We start from the raw sequence: 24223 nt of genomic DNA on the forward strand, positions 1-24223 counted from the left end.
AACCAAACCTGAGTTCAAGGTCATCCTTGATTATATTTTAAAAAATCTGGAGGAAAGGTGAAACAGAATTTTGAGCACAAGTGACTACCTCAGGAAATAACCTCAGGAAAATCCTACTTCCCAGCTATCTATCCTCTTGTTTTCTTTGTAACACCAAGGCTTCCCCAGCCCCTGCTTCTTGTGCTCTCTCTATTCTCCATCTCCTGCCATTGTCCTCTCTCCCCAGTAGCCCCGGTCGTGCCCAGTCTGCTGGCCATGTCCAGTTCACTCCTTTCTCTCTGCTCTGGATCTTCACTGGCCTCTGGATGTCTTCACTCTCTTACTTACAACACTAGCCCTCCTTTAACCGTACCACGGAACAGTCATGTCAGAAATTTCTTTACTACACCCCTGGCATACAGACTTGAGGGTAGCAGGGCACAGCTCTCGACAAGGCCCCTCCTATTTATGTACTTCATGGCCTCTTCCTAATTAATCCCTTTCATTGCCTTCTTAAGGACATTTTTGCTTTTGTGAGTCTACCCACTACCTTCAAGAGTGCCCCTGCCAGTGTCCCTTGCAGCTGGCTTTCACTGCAGCTCAGTGTCCCTGGTCCCTGAATATTGTTGCTCAGCTCAGGTAATCAATGCCTGGGAAACCTCAAGGTAGAAAAAAGCAGAAAATCTCAGCCTCCATTCTCCTCCCCATAAAACCAGTAGACCAGGGGTTCTCAGCCTTCCTGATGCTGCGACCCTTTAATACATTTCTTCATGTTGTGGTGACCCCAATCGTAAAACTATTTTGTAATTTTGCTACTGTTATGAATCGTAATGTAAATATCTGGCATGTGTTCCCCAAAGGGGTTACAACCCACAGGTTTAGCACCACTGCAATAGACCATGGCAAAGCCAGGACAGCAAGCTGGAACAACAGATGTTTTCCAATCCAAAGGCGAGGTGAGGGCCCAGCCGTGGCACTAGGCTGCTGTGGTTCTACAGGTCTCCCGTCACTTTTACTATGCCTAGGAAGGCTCATAAAAGAAAGGGTACTTGAAACATCCCCAGAACTAGAAGGATGAGGAGGGAGCAGACTTCATCTGCAGGCTGTGGCCCCAAGAGCAAGGGGGCAGGGAGGCAGATTTCCTCCGCACAGCATCAGGTCCACTCACACCCAACAAATACTTGTGGATTAAACACCAAGAACCATTTGCTCTGCGAATGCCATCTGTCTGATGCTTAGGCACCCAAAAATAAACAGTAAAGATGTGTGTGTGCGCAGCACCAGGGCGGAGTAATCTTGAATACAAGACAGAGACCAAATGAAGGACCTTAAACACACACAAATTCAACAGCTTCTTTTTGCAGAAGAGGAAACCACTAAGAGTTGGGAAATATCTCTAGGGGCAGACCACACAACCAGCTACAGGCAGAGCAGAAGCAGACAGGCAGCTTGGAGCATGCTCAGTCTCCTTGAGGGGAGTCTAGATGCAGAAGGAGGGCATTGCACTCCACTAAACCGATGGTTCCAGAATCTGGACACGACTCCCTTGAAGTTCTTGGTTTTCTTGAGGTACACTACACTGACAGGTACACAGGCAGCAGGTAAACCCCTAAAGGTGGAAAATTCACACATTCTTTTCTATTGTTGGGGTGCCTAGGGGAGGTCCTAGCCCAGCCTGCTTGCTCTGGCCTGGGAAATGCTGTGCATCTTGGTTAACTTTGGTGGGTGGTGAGGAAGCTGGGCCCTCTGGCAGGGGGTGGAGGATGAGAGCTCAGTCTGGTGGGGACATAGAGATCCTGCTCAGGGTTGATTGACAGTCTGCACCCAGCCAAAATCTACAAGGTTCCTAGCATGGCGTGCATGCTCAGCGCTATAAAGGAGTTTAGCCGGTACTTTAGGCAGTGAGTCTGACCAAGAGCTTTACAAATTGCTGTATCCTTTAAGCCGAATAACTCTCTCTGCCGAATACAGAGAAACCTTTATGCTAAGAAGTGTTTGTCACAATGTTGACAAAAGGCAAAAATTATACAAGCAGGACGAGGCCAACTATGGGGAATTAGTCACAAAGTATCCCATAATAAGCCCCTAGGTATGTATGCAAGAGGCAGAGTAAAGTAACCACAGAAATGACCCCTCTGTGGTGTGGTTAAGGGGAGGGTAAGACAGAAAGTAGCCAGAGGCATGTGGAAGAATTCAGAGCAGAGAGAGAGAAACAGGCTGGACAAGGCCAGGGCTCTCTGGGAGAGAAGGGGAAACAGCAGGAAACAAGAGGATGGGCAGAGTCAGGTGAGAAAGCAAGAGAAATGATGTACAGCGAGGATTGTGAGCGGGACTGAGGTGAGAAGGGCCAGGGTGCCAGCGCGGACTTTAAAGTGTACAGCCAGGATTGTGAGCAGGGACCGAGGGAGCTGGCACAGACTCTGACATGAGCCACAGGTACACATCAATGGAGCCATATGCCCCTTCTGCCAGCAGCAAGGCAAATGACTCCTCTTGGCAAGTGGGAACTGGTTTCACAAGTTCCTGAGGAATGCTGGCTTTAAGCCACCAGAAATCCTCCTATAGTCCAGCCTGAGCTCATTTCTGCACATGACAGCCTGAGAACTACATACAGTATAGCCATTAATCAGGGTGTTTCTAATGATTATTTTTTCAGCACTGGGGGTTAAAATCCAAGACTCACACATGCTGGGCAGACTCTTCAACAGACCTACATTCATAGCCTTGTAACAACTTACAATGACTTCACAACGAAAAATAAATCCATGTTGTCACCACAGTTTTTTTACTTTAATTTTATTGTATGTGTATGGGTGGCATTTTTATGTCTGTGCTCCACCTGCCTTCAAAAACCAGAAATGCGAATCAGATTCCCTGGAACTGGAGTCACAGACAATTGTGAGCTGCCCTGTAGATGGTGGGTCCTCTGGAAGACCAACCAGTACTCTTAACCATGAAGCCAACTTTCCAGCACTCCCCCCATTATGAAAGATAATAATTATACAAAGTGTCATATATGATAATTAGCTTGACATGGTTGTCATTCTGTAATGCATATGAATATAAAAATATTAAGTTGGACCAGACATGGTGGCACCCCCCCACCAGGCTTTTTCTTTTAGGCCACCAACCAGATCCCAAATCATGACACAGACTTATTAGTTTTGAATGCTTGGCCTAGCTTAGGCTTGTTTCTGGCTAGTTCTTTTTAACTTAACCTGTTTTGCTGTATCTATGTTTTGCCTCGGGGCTTATTACCTTTCTTCTCCATGATTTCCTTTCACTGCTTCGCACGTCTGACTGGCAGCAGCTGCCTTGCTTCTGTCCCCAGGCGTCTCCCTTGTTCTCTCCTTCTTCTTCTCCTGTTCCTTCTTCTCTTCTCGAGCCTAGAGTCCTCTTTCTATTTAGTCTCTCTGTCTGCTAGTCATACCCATCTATCTTCTGGCTAGCTATTGGCCAATCAGCTTTTTATTCAACCAGTCAGGAGCCTTAGGCAGGCAAGGTGGAACAGATGCAACACATCTTTACATAATTAAGCACACACTCTTACATCGTTAAACAAATGTAGCAAAACAAATGTAACACACCTTTACACAAAGTAATATTCTGCAGCATAACCAAATGTGACACATCTTTACAAAATAATATTCTACAACACCCGTCTTTAATCTCAGAACTCAGAAGGCAAAAACAGGCAGATCTTTGTGTGCAAGGTCAGCCTTGTCTACATAGTGAATTCCCAAACAGCTAGAGCTACGCAGTGAGACACTGTCTCTAAATAAAACAACAACAAAAACACATTATGTTATATACTTATTTGATTTTTGTCAATTATACACCATAAGCCTGGAAAAGAAAATCCAATCCACTGTCATACAACAAGGATATCTGTTCTACTACGTTCACAGCAACATTATTTGTAATAGCCAGAACCTGGAAGCAACCTAGATGTCCCTCAACTGAAGAGTGGATAGAGAAAATATGGTACATTTACACAATGTAGTACTATTCAGTGGAAAAAAAATAATGGAATCTTGAAGTTTGCAGGGAAATGGATGGAACTAGAAGAAACCATACTGAGTAAGGTAACCCAGTCACAAAAAGAGAAACATGGTATGTACATACTCATTTATGGATTTTAGACATGAATCAGGGGAGTGCCAGCATACAATCCCACTACCAGAGAGTCTGGGAAACAAAACCTTCATCTAGCGACTGATGAAAGCAGAGGCATATACTCACAGATAAACACTGAACTGAACTCCTGGAATCCAGTGTCAGAAAGAGAGAACTGATGGGCAAAGGAGTTAAGAGTGGGCTGGTTTAACCCACAGAAACAGTTGACCTGAACAAGGAGGAGTTCTTGGACTCCAGATTGATGGCTGTGTGGAAAGCATGGGACTGACCCAGACCCCCTGAATGTGGGTGTCAGTGAGGAGGCCTAGGTAATCTATGGGGCCTTGAGTAGTATTTATCCCTGGCATACAAATAGACTTTGAGCACCCATGCCACAATATGGGAGGCTCTCTCAGCTGGGACTCTTGGGGGAGGGCCTAGGCCCTGCCCTGGATGAAATGACAGTTACTGGAGATCCACCATGGAGTGCCTTGGGGATCGGAGTGGAGATTGGGTGGGGGACTGGGGGACCTGGTGGGGAGGGCAGGGGAAGAGGGGAGGGAGAGGGAGCTGGGATTGACATGTGAAACAACCTAAATAAAAAAATAATTAAAAAAAGAATTACTCAAGTAAAAAAAGAAAAGAAAATCCACTGAATGATTTTAATAACATGAAAAGAAACGGTCAGAAAGACTGGGAAGAAATATACCAAATGCTAATGGTTTCCTTTGACAGTAGAGCCATGTAGAAGCCATACAAAGAGCCACACAATGGCATTTTACTGTGGCAGACAGTGTTCTCAGGTGGCCCCTGAGAATCCGTCCTCAGGCACCTTGTTTTGTATGTGGACTGACTGATGGCATAACCACTCCATGGTATGGTTAAAGAGAAGGTTTTTATTATAGCTGTGCGAGAACTACCACACATCTGGAAGAGTCCGGAGCTGAGAGGGAAAGGAGTAGACTGAACATGGCCAGCATACTGGACCTGGCCAGGAGAGAATCAGGAGCAGAGCAGAGAGACGGAGAGAGAGGAACAGAGAGAGAGGAAGAGCGAAAGGAAGAGGAGAGAGAGTGTCAAAAATGGCAGGGTTATAAGAAGCATGGGAGCTGGGGGGGGGAGTCAGGGAGCTGGAGGGAGTCTACAGTGGGAAGGGCAGAGGCTAGCATGGGCTTTGACAGGGCTCTGGGTGCTGAGGTACTGGGGGAGCTTGAAGGCCAGCACGTGCTTTGGTATGCTAATAGGCACCTCAGGTAACCATTTGTTCCTCTGCTAGTGATGGGAGAAATGGCCCCTTTGGTAGAAGAACTGGCTTTACCAGTTCCTAAGAACTGACTTTTATCTAATTGCAGAAATTCTCTGTCCAGGACTGCCTTTTAGAATCTGGGGAACCAGAGTTTCCTTCGGCCCTGGCACCCAGATTCTATGGTTCTGAAATACAACCCAGGGCTTTCTACAAGCTAGGCAAGCACCCCACCAACCTAGCTACATCCCTAGCCTCTCTCCTCCTTTTTGAAGACTCTGCATCCTAGACTAGCCTGAAACTATGTAGCCCAGGTTAGCCCTCATACTAGTAATCCTCCTGCATGCTAAGCCCAGTACATGTCTTTAAGCTAAAATAGCCACATACTGCTAGTGGATAGCAGACTGGACATCACAGTTCCATAGCTTAAATGTCTGCGTTCTGAGAATGCACAAGCCAGACAAGACGCCTCAGGGGACAGGAGAGACAGCACCCACTCATCCACTGGCCCTGAATGTTTTCATCTGTAAGAAGAAAGCAGAACCCTCAGTTTCAAGAGTCTGCTGTGCGAAGAAGCCCTTCTGAGAAGGGAGCCATGCCTGTGACTCTAAGCCAGAACAGGGCACACAGAATACAGGGGGGCAGCTGCCAGGGAAACGAGCAGAGTGACTCTCTTGGGACTGTAGGTGATTTCTTTCTTTCTTTCTTTCTTTTTTTTTTTTTTTGGTGGCAGGTATTTGAGACAGGGTTTCTCTGTGTACCATGGGTGTCCTTTAACTTGCTCAGTAGACCAGGTTGGCCTCAAACTCACAGAGATCATCCTGCCTCTGCCTCCCAAGTGCTGAGGTTAAAGGTATGCGCCACCACTGCCCGGCTATAGGTGCTTTCTAACCCAGAGAGCAGACGAGGAGAGAGGCCCCCGTGGGCTGTGCCCCCTCCTGGGGGCCGAGCAGGTCTGTTCTTTGAATGTTCACTATGGTTCCAGCTCAGAGGTTCTTCTGCCTCCCACCCCGGGGCTCTGGCTCTTCCCTGGTCTTCAGGGTGTGCTCCTCTGTGTCTAGGGGAATGTAGACTTTCCCAGAGGGAACCACTCCGTGCTGAGGCAGCTCCCCGCCCTCTGCAGCTGAGCTGGGGTGGGGGTTGTGAGAACCTCTTCTGGGAATGCCTGGCAAACTCCTTGGCAGGGGCAGGGAGAGAGCAGGATGCAGAGTGAAGAAAAGTATATTTAATATTATGAAATAATTGTATATTTAGATAACGAAAAAATAGCTGTTTTCCTAGTGCTACAGGAATGGAAGCAAGGAGAAATCCTGCCCCTGGGGAGGCAGTGGAGGAACGTAAGGAAAGCTCCCCCTGGAGGCTCTGGGAAGTCAGAGAAGCCTTTTTATTTTTTATTTTTAGGTTTTATTTTATGTGTCTGAGCACTGTGCATGTGCCTGGTTCCTGTGAAGGGCAGAAGACAGTGCTGTAACTCTCCAACTGGAGTCACAGACAGTTAAGAGCCAGGAAGGTGCTGGGAGCCCAGGCCGGGTCCTCCACAGGAGCAGTCAGTGCTGATCCCCTCTCCTGTTCATGACAGAAGGCCTCGGAGATAGATCAGTCACTCTATAGCTGTGCAATTTTGGGGAAATTACTCAGCATCTGGAACCTCAATGTCTTCATCCATAAAATAGGAATAATTATGCCTCCTACACAGAACTCCGAGAATGGTATGTTTTATTTGAAATGGTGTCTAGCCAAAAAGCATTCCCGTGCCTTATCAGTCCTAGAAGGGGTATGTAGAGGGGGTGGATTTGGAGATCCTGGAGGCAAGGACTGCGGCATCAGCATGAGGGAGCCAGGGGGACCTGGAGCTGGGGGTCAAAGAGAATAAGGCTCCACTTTGTGCAACATGACACATCTGCTACATTTGTCCTGCACAAAGGGAGGGACATGGGTGAGGAGCTGGGAGTCTGAAGGTGTAGGGGGGAGGGGGCTCCCTTACCAGAGCACCTTTAGAGCATGCAGGGCCAGAGGTGGGTAGACGCCAGGTTTCCCTTCCCAGAGCAGCTGCAGAGACAGCCACGGTGCTCATGGAATGACTGGAGTCAGAGAGGCAGGCCCATTTTTCCTTGGTGGTGTTCATGTCCTCCCTTGGTGGTTGGGGCCTTCCTGGTGGGATAGACTCCTGTTCCAGGGGTGTATTTGATCTGCAAGGTCAGTATAATGGCCTGGTGGTGAGTGGGTCTCTTCCTCTGGTAAGATTTTTCCAACAGTTCATTAAAGGCACCCGGGAGGCATAGGCAGCAGGATTTCTGTGAGTTCAGGGCCAGCTTGGTCTACACTGAGAAACCCTGTCTCAAAAAAAAAAAAAAGAAGGCTGAGTTTGCCGCCCTGTGATAGTCTGAAGCTGTGATCTTCAGACAAAAGATTAAAGGTCATACTTTTTTTTTGTTTTGTTTTTATCAACATCAATATGTCAGTGTTAGGAGACACACGGGGTCACAATGGTCTCTTTTGAGGTTTCGAGGGTCTAAGGACTCAGGTTCTTGACTGCTGGATTCTAGACTCCAGCCTATCTGGAGCCTCTGGTTGTCTCTGGTCCCTGGGAAAGAAATGGAGTCTTCCAACAAGTGTCATCAGGACCAGAGCCAGCATGGAATCCACCATCTCTTCCCTGGCCAAGAGCACAGGACAAACGTGATCCAGGGATCACTCAGGAAGAGCTGCACGCAGTCAGTACGATCAGCTTCCTGGGACTGGAGAGAAAGCTCTGCAGCCAAGAGCAATGGCTTCTCTTCCAGAAAGTGGGGTTTGAGTCCCAGCATCCACTCAAAGGCTCAGTAACTGCAACCACAACCAGGGGATCTGATGCCCTCTTCTGGCCTCCTGGGGCACTGCATGCAAGTGGTGTGCACACATGTAGACAAAACATCCATACACATAAATACATCTTGTACATACATACATTACATACATAAAGACCAGCCTCCTCCTCAGTTCATATTCATGTATGCCGCCCCTTCACAGTGTGTCCTAAGCATACGGGGTAGTGTGTGGCACAGTAGAAATGTCATCAGTACCATCCATGTAGATGTGAACAAAGGAGAGCACTCAGATTTCAGTGAGTCTTTGGGGCCTAGAACACAGACTGAACACGTTTTGCCAGAGCAGTGAACTGAAACGGGACTATGCTGGGGGCCCAGAAAGGCCGTGGCTTGTACCCTCACTCTGTCACCTGCTGCACATGAGCAGCCAAATTGCTTCCCTTTCAGCCTCAGTTTCCACATCTAAGAGTCAGGTACATGCCTAATGAGCTGTTGTGGGAGCTGAATACCACGCAGTCCAGCGGCTGCCCCAGCATCCTGTGTACACCGGGCACTCACACTGTGGTGTTTGTCCATAGGAGAGAAGCAGCACGGTGCTGGCCCTGCCCTTGCCACTTTCTAGGAGCAACCCCACTCGGCACATGACCTGGCCACTGACCAGAGCAGGGAATCAGTGGCAGGGGTCATGCTACTCAGTCGCCTTCTCTCGGTTTTCTAGGCCATTGGTGCCTTGTGCTGAAACCCCTCTTGGCTCATTACCCACAACACAAAGAATCCACAGGTAGATGGCACCTGGACCCTGGCAGAAAAGGCTCCCACCCTTGGGGGTGTTCCTGTGCTGAGGGCCCCTAAGCCAATGCCACCACACACAGGGGTGTTGGCCCGGGGTGAAGTGGGCTGGCACAGCACGTCTGTGGGTGGTAGAGACGGTGGCAGCAGCAGGGTCTTGCCCCATGGCGGGCATGATAGAGACGGAACAGGAACCTGAGAAGCCCTCACCGGAGTTTTCCTGCTCATAAGGGGATGGGATTCAGCTCGGAGACCTTGTAAAGGGGACTAGGAAGTACAGTAGCAGGCAGGTGCAGGGGCCATCAGGGCGGCACCCTCCTCTGTGGCACCCTATTCTTTTCTAACCTGGGCCTCATGGAATCCGAATACCCAGCCAAAAGCGATGGAGATGTGAATGCCAAGGCCTTCACCCACCTGCTCTGCCTCAGACGCAGACAGCCTCATCCATCCCGCCCTCTCTTCCCAACACGCGTGTGCTCCCTCCTCTCAGCTCAGACATCTGTTCCCCACCCACTCTTCACCACCACCCTCCCATCTCTCAACCTGCTCCCAGGAAACACTGTCTGCCTGCAGCACCCTCCTTATCCCTGTCAGAGAGCCACGTCCTCCGCTGGCCGCCCTTCCACACCTGCAGCGCCCTGGCACCCCCTCCTCAAGCGCTGGCATGGTCTGTACCAAGACACCCACTGCACTCTTGGGCAGCGTTGGCCATAAGGTCCCTGTACTGGGTCAGTGGGTGTGGTCAATGCGTGACATTTGCTTATATGGAAATATCACAGTGAACTCCATCAATTTGTGATCACTGTAACCAGGCATCCGGGGAGATGGTGGGGTAGATAAAGTGCTTGCTGTGTGGACCCCTAAGCAGCCATGGAAAGAGAAGAGAGGGCTGGTGCCCATCAAGTGTTGGGGGGCAAAGACAGGAGGGTCCAAGGGGGCTGCCAGGCTAGCCAATCAGTGAACTGTTTGTTCAGTGAAAATCCCTGTCTGGACAATAAAATGGAGAATGGTAGAGGGAGATACCCCATGTTGACCTCCGGCCTCCATATATGTACTACACACAGACACATGCACACATACACACACTGCTAAATAATTTTAATAATGTCTTGGCAATACTAGAGACTGAACCCAGAGTTTCATGCATGCTAGGCAAGAGGTCTACTGAATTACATCTCCAGACCAATGATTATTAATCTTAAGAAAACAGATTTTAAAAGATAATTTTATGTGTATGTGTTTCCCCTACATGTATGTACATGGACTACATGCATGTCTGGCCCTTGCAGAGACCAGGGAAAGGTATCAGGTCTGCTGGAACTGGAGTTACAGGTGGCTGTGAGCTGCCATGGGCATGCTGGGAACAAAACCAGAGTCCTCTTCGAGAACAGCAAGTGCTCTTAACTACTGAAAAGCAGAGTCCTCTTCAAGAACAGCAAGTGCTCTTAACTACTGAGCCGTCTCTCCTGCCTCTAAAAAATAATTTTTAAAAGACAAAATGTCTAGAAGCCAGGGAGATGGTTCCATGGCTGAAAACACTTGCTGTAAAAGCAAAAGTCTTGAGTTCAGCACCCCCACCCCGGGCTCCCATTTAAGAAGCCAGAAGTGGGCGCACACACCTATAAACCCAGCCTGGGGTGGGGCCAGGGACGGGATCCCAGGAGATAATCCGGCCCTAGCGCGTCTTGGAGCCTTTTCCTCTCAGGTGAGAGGAATTGAAACATTGTTCCACTCCTCCGCCTCCCCTGCTCCTTGGATCCAGCCTGCTGTTTCCATCCCTCTGTCCCTGTCAGGGCTTCTCTTTACATTGCTCGGCTCAGCTACCTCAAACCTTCTCCATCATTACCCTATGAGGTTTTTTTTTTTAATTTTGTTTTTGTTTTTCGAGATAGGGTTTCTCTGTATTGTTTTGGAGGCTGTCCTGAAACTTGCTCTGTAGACCAGGCTGGCCTCGAACTCACAGGGATCTGCCTGCCTCTGCCTCTCGAGTGCTGGGATTAAAGGCATGCGCCACCAATGCCTGTCAAAATTTTTTTTTTAATTCTTGAATTATTTAACCTTTTACACGTTACTCCCAGCTCCCTCTCCCTCCCCTTCTCCCCTGCCATCCCAATTCCCCCAACCCCCACACTCCACCCCCCCTCCACTCCCCATGGAGGGTAAGGCCTTCCATGGGGGGGGGTTTCCAAAGTCTGTCATATCATCCTGGGCAGGGCCTAGGCCCTCCTCCATGTGTCCAGGCTGAGAGAGCATCCCTCCATGTGGAATGGGCTCCCAAAGTTCATTTGTATGCCAGGGATAAATAGTAATCTACTATCTGAGGTCGCATAGATTGCCGAGGCCTCCTCTCTGACACCCAGGGTTGGGGGGAAGGGGGGTCTGAATCAGTTCCATGCTGGCCTCTCAGTCACCGTCTGGGGTCCATGCTTTCCCCCTTGTTCAGGTCCACCGCCTCTGTGGGTTTCACCAGCCAGGTCTTGATTCCTTTGCCTTTGAGTTGTTTTTAAAACATCAGAAGATCCCAAAGCATCTGTCTGGAGTCCTGACAGCATTTAGGACTTCCTTTGGCTCCTACACTTTATGATCGGTGGCTTCTGACCCAGTATCCTTCATTGTAAGTACATCCCTCCGCACCCCATTGTCCCAACCTCCCTGTGGGCTCATGGCTCATCTTGGGCTTCCCTGGCTCTGAAAGCCCCTTCTGCCTGCAGGACTCACTGGCTTTGCAGGAAGCATCCAATGGCAGGTCCTCTGGGGACTCTAATGGTCCCTTCTGCAGGAGGAGAACACCCCAGCTGCCAGGATCCAGAGGTTCCTTCCCATTCCTCTCGGCAGCTCCTTTTAAAAACGTACTTTGGGCTTCTCTGTTTCTCCAGTGGCCTCTAAACAGACCATACTATTCCCCGTGAGGCCTGGCCACCGTCAGGCCCTGTGAAACCAGAGGGAGTAAAGCAGGTGGTGGCTTACCATGTGACAGCCACCATTAGAGCATCCTGCTGCCAGGACACCCAATCAGTGCTTTGTTTCCTGTCATCTGAATGCTCACCCCGGTGCCCTTTTTCCTGGGCAAGATCATCTACATTGTTCGGGAGCCTTAGCCTTTCATGAGGAGGAAAAGTTGCACACCCAGCATTTGTAACAAATGCTTTCAGGGCATGTGTTTTATTATTTGAATTTCTTGGATCATTCCAGAATAAGAATCTGAGTTCTCATTTGATTTTTTTGACTTGTTATTTATAAGCAATGTAGTTAGGATGCTCTCCATCTACACTTCTCCTTAGTGCTCTGTTCTCCAGCATGGCCCGTTCTCATTCCTTCTGTATCAGACTGTTTTAGATGAAGACCCAGAGTCAGGAACTATCCTTTGTTTTCTCTTGCTGTGATGAACACCATGACCAAAAGCAACTTGAGGAGACAGAGTTTGTTGGCTTAGCACATCACAGAGGAACGTCAAGGCAGGAGCTGATGCAGAGGCCACGGAGGGGTGCTGCTTACTGGCTTGCTCCTCCTGGCTTGCTCAGCCTGCTTTCTTATAGAACCCAGGACCATGTGTCCAGGGTGACACCACCTTTGGTGGACTAGGCTCTTCTACATCAATCATCAGTCAAGAAAATACCCGTGCCGGGCGGTGGTGGCACACGCCTCTAATCCCAGCACTCGGGAGGCAGAGGCAGGCGGATCTCTGTGAGTTCGAGGCCGGGCTGGACTGACAGCCTCCAAAACAATACAGAGAAACCCTGTCTCCTAAAACCAAAAAAACAAAAAACAAAAAAAAACCTGTTTAGTATTTTTAAAGACTTTTTGCTTCATTTTGGTTTTTCTTTCCTTTCTTTCTTTCTTTTTTTTTTTTTTTTTTTGGTCTTATTGGTCTTTAGCTTTTTTGATTTTTGTTTTTGTAGGGGTGTTCTGTGTGTGTGTGTGTGTGTGTGTGTTTCTTGGGAATTTTTTTTGCTTTTTATTTGTTTTCTCTTCTGGGAGAAAGAGAAAGAGAGAGAAAGCATAAAGTTGGATATATAGGGAGTGGGAAGATCTGGGAGAGTTGAGAGAGGGAAAACATAATCAAAATATATTTTATGAAAAGATTTTTTAATATAAAAAGGATTTTAAAAAGAAAGAAAATGCTCTACAGGCAATCTGATGGAGGCATTTTCTCAACTTAAAGCCATCTTTCTGCCAGCCTACAATCCCATGGCCAGAGAGTCTGGAAAACAGAAACTTCATTCAGTGGCTGATGGAAGAAGAGGCAGACTCCCATGGTTAAGTACTGAGCTGATCTCAAGAAAGCCAGTAACAGAGAGGGAGAACTGATGACCAAAGGGATTAAGACTGGGCTGGCTTAACCCCCAGAAACAGCTGACCTGACAAAGGTTAACTCTTGAATCCCAGGCATCAGCCTGGGAATCCATCATGGGACTGATCAAGACCCCCTGAATGTGGGTGTCAGTGAGGAGGCCTAGGTAATCTATTGAGCCTTGGGCAGCAGATCAGTACTCATCACGAGTATACACATGGACTTTGGACTCCCATCCAACAATGTGAGGTGCACTCACCCTGAACTCTTGAGGGAGGGTCTAGGCCCTGCCCTGTATGAAATGACAGACTATGGACACCCCCATGGAGGGCCTCACCCTCCCTGGGGAAATGAGGGGATAATGGGGAGGTAGGGGGAAGGGCACGGGAGGAGGGCAGGGAAAGGGAGAGGGACCTGGAACTGACTTGTGAAGCAACCTTGTTTCTAATCTAAATTTAAACTGAAAAAATTTTTTAAAAAGCCATCTTTCCAGATAACTTGTGTCAAATTGGAAAACAAAACAAAAAAACCCACAAAAACAGGACAGGAGCCTTCTGGCATCAGCAGAGCAGAAGCTGAGAGCACAGATCTGGTCAAAAACCAGGCTCCACCCTTGGTTCTACTACTCAGCTGTGCGAGCATTGCGGTGAGCGCCGTTTTCCTCATCTGCAGCACCCACTGCAGACACTGGATCAGAAAGACCCTGAAGCACTTAGAACAGCAGACACTGGCCCTCATCTGCAGCACACACTGCACTCACGGCAGACACTGGATCACAATGACTAATGCACACGGAACAGCAGACACGGGCCCCTCTCAGTGATTCTCGGTTAAGCGCTTCAGTACGGCCTTTGAGTAAGGTGACAGCAATGAATGGACTGTTAGAGCAAGGCAGAGAAGCCCTTGTGACCCCGTGGTGTTTTCAACAAGAATGATGGCTCCCCAGGGTCATGTCTGACGCTTTGTCATCAGGGATGGCTCTGCTTGGGAGGGGTTAGGAGGAAGTGTGTCACTGGGTTGACTCTCAGTGTCTGTCTTCCTGCTGCCCTTGGATCCAGATACGGAACTCTCAACTACTTTTCTACTGTCTGCCTGTGTGCTGCCATGCTCCCCACCATGATACAACGGGCTGGACTCTGAAACTGTAAACGCTCTCCTTTATAAGAGTTGCGGTGGCCATGGTGTCTCTTCACAGCAATAGAACACTAAGACAGACCCCAAACTAATGCTGGACTCTCACTGCTCAGGGTTACGTGAAAAGGAAGTAACTGGGCAGTCAAGCCCGGCACTTCTGTCTTTTCCACCGTGACTGTTAGGGAAATTAGATAAGGACAGCCCACTCTGACTTCTTAGCTGATGGAGGGGTTTTGGAGTTAGGGTAATAGCAGAGGTCACTAACCCGTAGGAGCTTGGGAAACCTACTCACTGGCCCTCTCTCCTCCTGGGAACTAGTGCCCCATGACCCCACAAGCCAAGTGATAGCCAGACCCCTAAGCTGGAGAGCATGTGTATCCCAAGAGGCCTGAACAAGGTCCCTTTCTTCCTGTGACTAACGTAAACCACTCAGCAGCCAGTTACAGTGGCCACAACCCCTTTAGCCTGGAGCAGATTCTGGGGCAGGGAGGCCAATCCAGCATGCGGCCGCAGTGCCAAAGTGCAAGAAGCTGTGGGGAGACACGGAGAGTGAGGAAGCGCGGGGAGACACACGGAGACGGGGGGGGGAAGGGAGGAGGCGTGGGGGGACACACGGAGACGCGGGGGGAGGCGTGGGGAGACACACGGAGACGGGGGGAGGGGAGACACACGGAGACGGGGGAGGAGGCGTGGGGAGACACACGGAGACGGGGGGGAGGGGAGACACACGGAGACGGGGGGAGGCGTGGGGAGACACACGGAGACGGGGGGAGGCGTGGGGAGACACACGGAGACGGGGGGGAGGCGTGGGGAGACACACGGAGACGGGGGAGGCGTGGGGAACATAGGAAGGAGCTGGCTTTTGCACACTGCCCCCCCACTGACTGTGTAAAGTAGAATTATCTCACCCATTTTGCAGGTGAAAAAAATAAGCACAGCTGGAGTGAACTGCTGTAGAAACAGAGCTGGGGCTTGAACTCAGGCAGTTCCGGTTGCATTGACTACAACACACCAGGTGTCTTCTGAGGGTCTCTGTGGCAGTTCTCGATCTCCCTACAGCTGCTTCTCTCCAATAGAAGTGCTAGACCGTGAAGGTTATCGTACACAGCATGTTTGGTGAGCGAGTGGGCACGTAGCATCCTGCAAGCCTGTGCCCGTGGAACCCTACAATTAAACCTAACCAAATGTAAACAGGGAATATTGTGTCCCAGCTGGAACCTGGAGAATAGCCTTTGGCCATGACTAAGGTAAGTGAGCACAGCATTACTGCGCCTCTTGGGCTCTTGTCTCCTGAGGGAAAGTGACAACCACAGTCCTACACAGCCGTGTTTTGTTTTTTTCTTTTAAAATTTTTTTTATTTTATGTGTGGGTACTCACCTGCATGTGTGCCTGGTGCCTGTGGAGGCCAGAGGTGGGCTTCAGATCCCCTGGAACTGGAGTTACAGGTGGCTGTGAGCCGCCATGTGGGTTCCAGGAAGAGCAGACAGTGCCCCTAACTGCTGAGCCATCTCCCCAGCCCCACAGCCCTGCTCTTTATGGCTTCTCCCACTGCCCAAGCTGTCAGGGCCCTATGCTGTGGCCTACTGGAAAGATGACAAATGGGGACCCAAAGCATTGTCAGGCTTGGGAATCATTTTGGAAGTGCAGGGATAGTGGAGCTGGGAGCTGTGGGGGTTGGAGCTGGAAGGATCTGAAGGTGGTAAAGCTGTGAGAGTCTGGGCAAGAGCTCAAATGCAGGGGAACATTCTAGAACTGGGTGGGAACAAGCTAGCTGGAAGCGAAGCCCGGCAGCGAGCACTGAGCCACGGCAAAGGTGAGGCACTGTAGCAGCTGATGCTCAGCCCTGCTGCAGGGTGGGACCACCCGGAGAGTTCCAGCACCTGTGCTTTCTGGGGGTGGGGCATCTGTTTATTTCATGTGGAGCAGCTGTGGGCACTGGGAAGATGGAAGTCTCCTCAGGGTGGAGAGCAGCTCCTGGCGCAGAGCTCCTGCTGTTCTCTTCAGCGGGGTCCAGCTCTGCAAGGGGCTCCACAGTTCAGCGTCTCCTGGGCCCACCAGCTATAGAGTGCTGGTTTTGTACCGCGTTAGGACAGCACATGGGACCAGGGGAGTGAGTGTGGATCCTAAAGGATAAAGCCCACAGTGATCATCCCATCCTTGTTTTCCCACCTTAAGAGACAGGCATGTGGACTGGTCTGACCAGGGCTGTGTGGGCTGCTTCTGGGATCCTCCCCACTGTTTAATGAGAGATGGAGAGGGTGAGAGAGAGACTGGAATACCACCCATCCTGCATGTGGCAGGGATCCTGGCTAATGTGACTCCTACTAGAGTTTCAAGAGCCATCTTGCATCGATGAAGCTGAAAAGGGAGAAACTGGCCAGCTCCCTGGTGCAGCTGCTGAATTAGCCTAGGAGCTCCCGACCTCCGTGTTTATCATGGCTCTCTCCAATGCTACGAGCCAGGACATCTGACTTACCAATTAATAGGCTCCTTAACCCTGGGTATGGAATGACGATGCCCTCTGAACACCGAGGCATCAGAGCTGGCTGTGTCCTGATAGAACAGCTTCCCCAGTATGAGAACTACACAGGGCAGACTGATCACACCCCTGGGAAGAAGGCAGAGGGAATTCACACACCGGAGGGGTTGGAAAAGCAGCAGAAGGCAGCCGAGTCTGGCAGCTGGTTGAGTCCCAGGCCTGCAGACTGCAGGTCCAGCATGGCTGAGGCTCACCTCTTTAAATGTCCACACCGGATGCTTCATGGGGTGCTTTCCTTGTCATCCAGTCAGGCATCCTGCCTGGCTTCCCACATTCCCTTTTTTAACACTCCCCTATTAGTTCTGTTCCTCCTCTACATATCCGTCTTCCCCTTCTCCAAGACCAACCTTTAACATCCAGATTCTAAAATCAGTATTTTGAGACACTGAGTAGTGCTTAGATATTGGTCTCTTATAGCCCAGGGGTGTCTTAAAAATAGCCCCCTTTCCTTTTCCTGTTGACCCCGAGAGAGGCCCCAGGGGGCTATGCCATGGCTCAGCTGTAAGGACTGTGTGAAGGACTGCACTGGGAGGACTGTACATTGGAGCCGCACAGCCCTTCTGAGCATCCTTGGCAGGCACCCCTCTTCCCCCCTCAGCACGTGCACGCACACACACACACACACACACACACACACACACACACACCTTATTATACCCTCTTCATGAATCTTCTCCACAAAACCTGGACTCAGGCTAAAAAAGCAGCACAGAAGTAAACAGCTTATATAGATTTTATTTGTCACCCAAAGAGGTGAGCACACACTGTGGGCAGGCAGAGGGCTAAGAGACACATTGTCACAGTTACCTGCCCTTGTCACAGACAAACCAGAAGGGGGGGGGGTCTTGTTTCTAGCACACATTGCTATGGGATAATCACAATGACACATTTTATTCCCAGTTCTTTTTACGCCATGGAGTGTGGAGGGGGGTACACTTACTACACTAAAAATATAGACTTTAGAATCTTTAAAACAAAAATATCTGTCTCTACATGAGACCTACTCGAGAGAAGAATGTAGCAAATGAGGGAATGTACCAGCACCTCAAGTTGCCCCCTTCCGTGGGAAGGTTGCCCTGCTCTCCAGCGGATACCATCAGCCACTTCTAACCAGTGACAGAAACGAGACGAGAGAACGGCTTAGCATCTCACAGAGGCGGAGAGGGACAGGAAGGATTTTGGCTTCTCTCACAAAAGGAGTAATTGCACATTCAGGTTGGTGCTTCTGGTGCCGACACTATTCCACAAGTAAAAGCCTGCTGGAGAAGTCGCCCTGAAGCCTGATAAGCAATGCCCAAGCCAGTGGATGGCTCCTGGGCTTCAAAAGGGAGAGAGCTGTGTACTCACCAGTGCTGCAAGTGGGTTAGGGGAAGGCGCCATTCCTCTTCTCTTCAGGACCCAAAGCCATTCTGTCCCTATTGCACACACAATCTCTTCAAAGCTTTATGCCATGGATGACTCATTCCTGAAGGCTACTAAAGAGACTTCTTTCCTCTCGCACACTCCCAACAGCGATAGTCACTTCTTACCTCCGCTGCTTATGAAAATTATCCTCCTTTCTGGCCACAAAAAGGGTAACTGAAGAAAAAACTGTAACTAGACAGCCATCCGCTCCCTATAACTAATGTTCAGAGAGATCAAGGGCAAGCCAGGGATGGTGGCACATGCTTGGAACCCCAGCACTTGGGAGGCAAGAAAACAGCTGCCAGCTCAAGACGAGCTTGGTCTACAGAGTGAGACCCTGTCTCCCAGAGCAAGAGTGTTGGAGGGGGGCACCAAGATCACTTAAAAATAGTCATAGCAGAAAATCTGCTTCAATTTGAATTTTGAATGTGATTTTTGTTTTGTTTTGTTTTTCAAGACAGGGTTTCTCTGTGTGTGTGTAGCTTTGGAGCCTATCCTGGCACTTGCTCTGTAGACCAGGCTGGCATCGAACTCACAGAGATATGCCTGCCTCTGCCTCCCAAGTGCTGGGATTAAAGGCGTGTGCACCACCAATGCCTGGCAAATGTGTTTTTCTGCTTACAGTGAATGTAGATCAATACAAACGAACATGGGAGCTTAAGATTACTTAGTCTCTCCTCAACATGTCCTGTTGGAACATGACCCTTTGCCAAGAGGCGTCAGCAGCAGTTCAACTCGAGGCTCTCACCTCAACTGGTGGCGCCATCACATCGGGAGGGAACTTGAGCAATGGCGGGAAGAACTGAAGGACAGAAGGAAGAGGTTCTGGCAAAGCTGAGGCACAACAGGCAGGAGCCTGGGTGAGTGCTCACCTGCCAGCCAGGGCTGCCTAAAGGGTTTCCACCCAAAGAAAGTCAAGATGGCGGAGGCCATCCAGTGTAGGGTCTGTGAATGTCCAACGAGAATGGGGCTTGGAAATCGAAGAGTATGAGAGAGGTGAGGGACAAACTGGCCCTACCCCACAGTTTAAGTCCCCTGGAGGCTGAGGAAATGGGTTAGCAGTTAGGAGAACCCACATGGAAGTTCACAACTATCTGTAACCTGATTCCAGATCTGATGTCCTCCTCTGCTCTCTTCAGGCACATGGTACAAAGACATACATGTAGGCAAACACCCATACAGACACAGTTAAATTAAAAGTACTAAACCGGATGGTGGTTTTTTAATTCCAGCACTCAGGAGGCAAAGGCTAGCAGATCTCTGTGAGTTCGAGACCAGCCTGTTCTACAAGAACTAGTTCCAGAACAGGCTCCAAAGCTACAACCCTGTCTTGGAAAAAAATAAAAATTAAATTACAAGTCCTAGGAGGAGGTGCTGTCACTCTTGCAGAAGACTTTCAGAGACACTGGTGAAGTCGCAGGCAGACACATGTGAAATGGTGTCTCTGATGCTCATTAAAAACTAAAGAAAACCCAGGGGCCTGAGACCCTAGCCAGTCCTGAGCTTCAGGGTAGGAACCCTGGATCGCTAGACAGGACACAGTCCCTGCTTCCCTGGCTAAGATGGCGTCTAGAGAGCTGAGCAGCTGAGCGGGCAGAGGATAAAGTAGAATCAGGAGCTGTCCCTTCAGGATGATCACAAGCCAGACTGTCCTGAGGGGAGATGGGGAGATGGCAGCCACCACTGCCCCAGCCTTTGGGCAGGGCGGGGACTTAGTCAATGCCAGATTTTTATCCAGCACTTATAAGCAATTTAAAAGTCTGTTCTGTCACCAACAAAGAGAAATTATGATTATTCACACTGTCTTATGGGAAGACATGGCTCACGTTCCCTCTTCCATGAAGGCAAGTTTTCATGAATTAAGGAGCCCTGGGATGAGGCTGTATGTAGTTAAGTCCGGAGCCTTCTTACCCTTCCCAAGTTGCATGTGTGCTACATAACCAAACATTTGGCAACTGCACAGTATATCTCTTTAGGTCTTCACCTTCTCCCTAGAGCAACCCTTCCTGATATTCATCAGGAAGCAACCCGGCCACTTATGAACCCTACGTCCTTTCCCTTAGAGCCAAGGCTTCACTACCAACACGTTCTTGAATCTTGCCCCCCCATCTATGTTGTTCACATCACCAGGATGTCAGGACAGTGACTGGCACCACTCAGGATGTATCTACAAGCTACCCTTAAAGGAGAGGTGACCACTTCTCTGGTCCCAGGAAATGTCGGCATGAGAAAAAAACCCAGAGGTCCCATAGCTGCCTTGCTCAGAGCTAGCAAAGGCAGCCCCCACCCTCCAGCAGCTGCACACATACAGAGAGACTAAAGCATCATGGCTTGGGAAGAGGCCTTTTCCTCAGTGACACTGTCACTGGCTTCCCTGCATGATGGGCTCCTCACTGTCACATGCCTCTCAGGTGTACTGAGGCCGGAGCAGTGGGTGAAGTCGTCACCAATTTCCCTACACAAAGGGTTGCATGAAAACTCAGGAGGAAAAAGATGGGGCAAGGAAAAGGGTGTTCCCAGGTTAGGAAAGCAATGAAAAAGACACAAGTTGAAAGAGGTAGCTGGAGGGGTCTGGAAAGCTATTAAGAAAGTTTTCCCACCAACAGGCTGCTTCTGAAACAGACACAGTGATTAGATCTGTCCCGAAGTGATGATACATACACTCTGGGAATTTGGCTCTCAGAGACTTTAATGCCCACTGATTTCTGTGAACCTGTTCCAGTATGTGGTACCCAGAGCAAGACAGGGCTGTTGCTGAGACAGAACAAAGCTCTCTCAAAAGTGTATAGAGATCAGACAAACCAGGAGCCACAACCCTATCTCCGAGGATACCACTGTAGGATGAGAGCAGAGTGGTAGTCATCTACCAGGCACTGAAGAGCAATGCCTACCACTGATGCACAAAGCGTATCTGCTCTGCGTGGCTTACGTCATCATGTACCAAGTGTTACATGTCTTGAAAATCATTCCTGTATCAAAGTGACTGGTCCCCACCGGAAGGGAAGTGGTGGTGACACACACAGGGGTCCCCTCAAAGTGACTGGTCCCCACTGGAAGGGAAGTGGTGGTGACACAGGGTTCCCCTCAACACCAAAGGTCTTCAGTCAACGACCAGATGCCTTAGTGTATGTTCAGAGTCTCAGGGTACAAACTGCAATAAAATGGCTCAGTGCTTCTTCACCCAGGGAAAGCACACACACTGTGTGTATGGGGGGGGTCTTGTGTAGAAAGATACAGGTGGAAAACCAGATGATCAGTTTGCTGGTCACACGGTGCACAGAGGAAGGGGAGGTTTGTAAGCGCTGGGGCCCAAACCCTTGATGGTAGTTTTAGAACACAGAAGAGAAAATCGTACACATACTTTTACACTAAGTGTTGTCCACACTGACTTCACCATTTACAGCTCATTTCTTAGCATGGCTTTTTACATCTGAGAGCCAGAACTTCTGTCAACTAAAATACATCTGTGTGACGAGGAAGCCAAATAGCTGAAGGCAGTTTTGGTCCATTGAGTGATGATGGTGGTGTTCGCTACCAAGGCAGCTAAGGAGATGTCCATGAGCACTTGCGTCTCAGGATGAAGTAACAACACAGCCTCCCTCAAGAGGCAGCAGCAGCATGTCAAACAGTCCCACCAACAGTCAACATTGATCTGCCTTCCTAGCTACAAACTTTCCCAGACAGCGACAAAACAGACCTGGTAACAAATCCCCAAGCTAGGGAGTCTTCCCTGGTCATTAAACCAACTCCTCCCATAGCAGGCTCCTCTTTCTCCAGTCTCAAGGAAACCCAAGGAAAGATGTTCATCCTCCTGCTGTCGCCTTTAATTAGCTAAACTCCCTGTCTCACACTTGGCCCTGAATCTTCCAAGTGTCTCCAAACACTGTGTTGACTGCTTCTGGGAGTGATACGGATGACCCCAGGCAGTGGCATCTTGCCAGCTCTGGTGCGGCCACTGTTGATGCTGCCCTTGGGTAGTAGACCTGTTACAGTGTCTGATCTAACCCGCACCCCTTCCCAAATAGAGATGGAACCCAGACCCAGGCTACTCATGAGCCTGCGGCTAGCAACGGACCCAGGAGCTTCCCTTCTCCAGCTTCTCTGATACCACCCCGAGCCATCGTCCATGAAGAGGAGCCTCATGAAGGAACCCTCAATGACAGAATGTATTCATGTGGCTTACCAGGCCAGCAGAGAGTATTGGAGAAAGTGTCTGGAAAATGGAAAGCTGGCTCTTTAATGGTGGCAGTTGTGAAGAGAAAGAAGAGGAGAGGAAGCAACAGGAGGTCATCCTGACGGTGGCCCTGCTGGTGGTGCCTGGCTGCTGGCATGAAGGTAGCGGGATGTCCTCCAAAACGCACACCGAGAGTGACTGAATGCTTCCGTGTGGCATGGCTTTGATATGACCGAGGACGGAGCCTGGCTTCTTCTCTGAGAGACTCACCATTTTCTTGAAAGCCAGAGCTTGTCTGAGGCTCCTCATGGCCCAAACCTTCAGCAGACCCTCAGTTGAAGAGGCTGGATAACAACGACACAGTGAGGCACAGTGAGGCACTGGCGTCTGCTCGCAACACAATACTTTGAAGACGGCACCACAACTTGGAGCTGGCTGTATTTTAAGTTCATTTACAAGTAGACTAGCTCTCAACTAAAAATAACCAAATGTGTTATACATTTCCACAGCTGCCTGGATTTTCCTCTGAGAGAAGCAAGGAGTCTGTGTTTTACTTGCATTCGACACAGATCTATTTTAACCCATTTAGGGGAGGAATTGTGGTACCACGCACCGGCAGCTGTGGCTCTGAGAAGCACTTCAGTTGTTCCTTGGGGCCAACTCACTAGTACCCTCATTTTACCACTGAGTCAAATGCCAGAAGAGGTAAAATGCCAAGTTATGCTCCCAGTTCCTGGCTTGTTTGTTTTAAAAAGCAAACCTGTTAGCTGTATCAAGACCTCGAATTTTTGCCAGTATCTATCTGTGGACTTAAATGTAAGGGGTGTTTGGGCTAAAATCGTAACTTATATACACAGCATTCCTTAATGCAAGTGAAGATACCTCCAATCCTTTATTTTTCTTTAACAATCTGATTAAACTGATCTATGCTATTACTAAGTGAGATACAGAAATTTCTTTGCAGAATAAGAAAACTGTCATGTTTATCAAAATCCTCATTTTAGAAACTAAGTTAAGCGGGTTAAAGTCTGAGCCAATACTATCATATTATTTATTAGTGTTAACAGTATTGATCCAGGCTCTTAGCAATTTTCCAGTTTGTGTGGTTGTAGTAACCAGAGATACGCTTTAGATTCTGAAATGAGAAACTTTCTCCACGTGGATTAAAGAAACTAAACAGATACAGCACATTTACATTCAAAAATAACTACAGCCTGCCCTTGGGACTGATAGCAGCCCATCTTTCCAAATATTTGGAACCTCTTTATATTTATTTGTCTTACCCTACAGCTAGCAATAGTTTTTTTTTAATTTCTAGGAAAAGTAAATCCTTCAAGTAATATATATCTTACCTTTAACATTATTGCTATTTCAAAAACCAGATGTGAATAAATAAACGAGAAGTTCGAATTCTCTTTACCTTTTTTCCTTCGTGTTTCCAGAATTTATACTGAGAGCCTTCCAGACTGTGGTTTTAGGCATTTCATCTGATATATTAATCTCAGAGGGGTCACATCTGAAAGCAAAGCTTAGGCAGTGAATATCAAACATGTTGGTGAAGGACACACCCCAGTTTACCCTGACCACTACCCCACGAGAAGGGAGAGTGGCTTGAGGATGGAGTCTGCAGTCCGTCTGCAGCCAGGAGAGGCCTTAGGGTCGAGGTGGCTATGAGCAGGGCTAAAGGCTGCTGATGTCCCAGCTGGTGGCTGGTGCTCCAAAAGAGCTACAGGATGCTGACACTGA

At 49.1% G+C, this 24223-nt stretch overlaps 1 protein-coding gene across 1 annotated transcript in view; it reads right to left on the reverse strand.

Moving 5' to 3' along the window:
• Window positions 1-17614: 17614 nt before the first annotated feature.
• The window catches only part of Slc4a8 (solute carrier family 4 member 8), a 64665-nt gene continuing 58056 nt past the window's right edge, over window positions 17615-24223 (reverse strand). The window contains exons 24-25 of the mRNA XM_013111286.3: window positions 23898-23993; window positions 17615-22821 (exon numbers count right to left, since the gene is read on the reverse strand). Coding sequence (XP_012966740.1) covers window positions 22809-22821; window positions 23898-23993 — 109 coding nt within the window. The 3' untranslated portion in view covers window positions 17615-22808. The remainder of the gene's footprint in view (window positions 22822-23897; window positions 23994-24223) is intronic.

This window comes from Mesocricetus auratus, unplaced genomic scaffold, assembly GCF_017639785.1.
Source record: "Mesocricetus auratus isolate SY011 unplaced genomic scaffold, BCM_Maur_2.0 Super-Scaffold_100010, whole genome shotgun sequence".
Classification (NCBI taxonomy): Eukaryota; Metazoa; Chordata; class Mammalia; order Rodentia; family Cricetidae; genus Mesocricetus; species Mesocricetus auratus.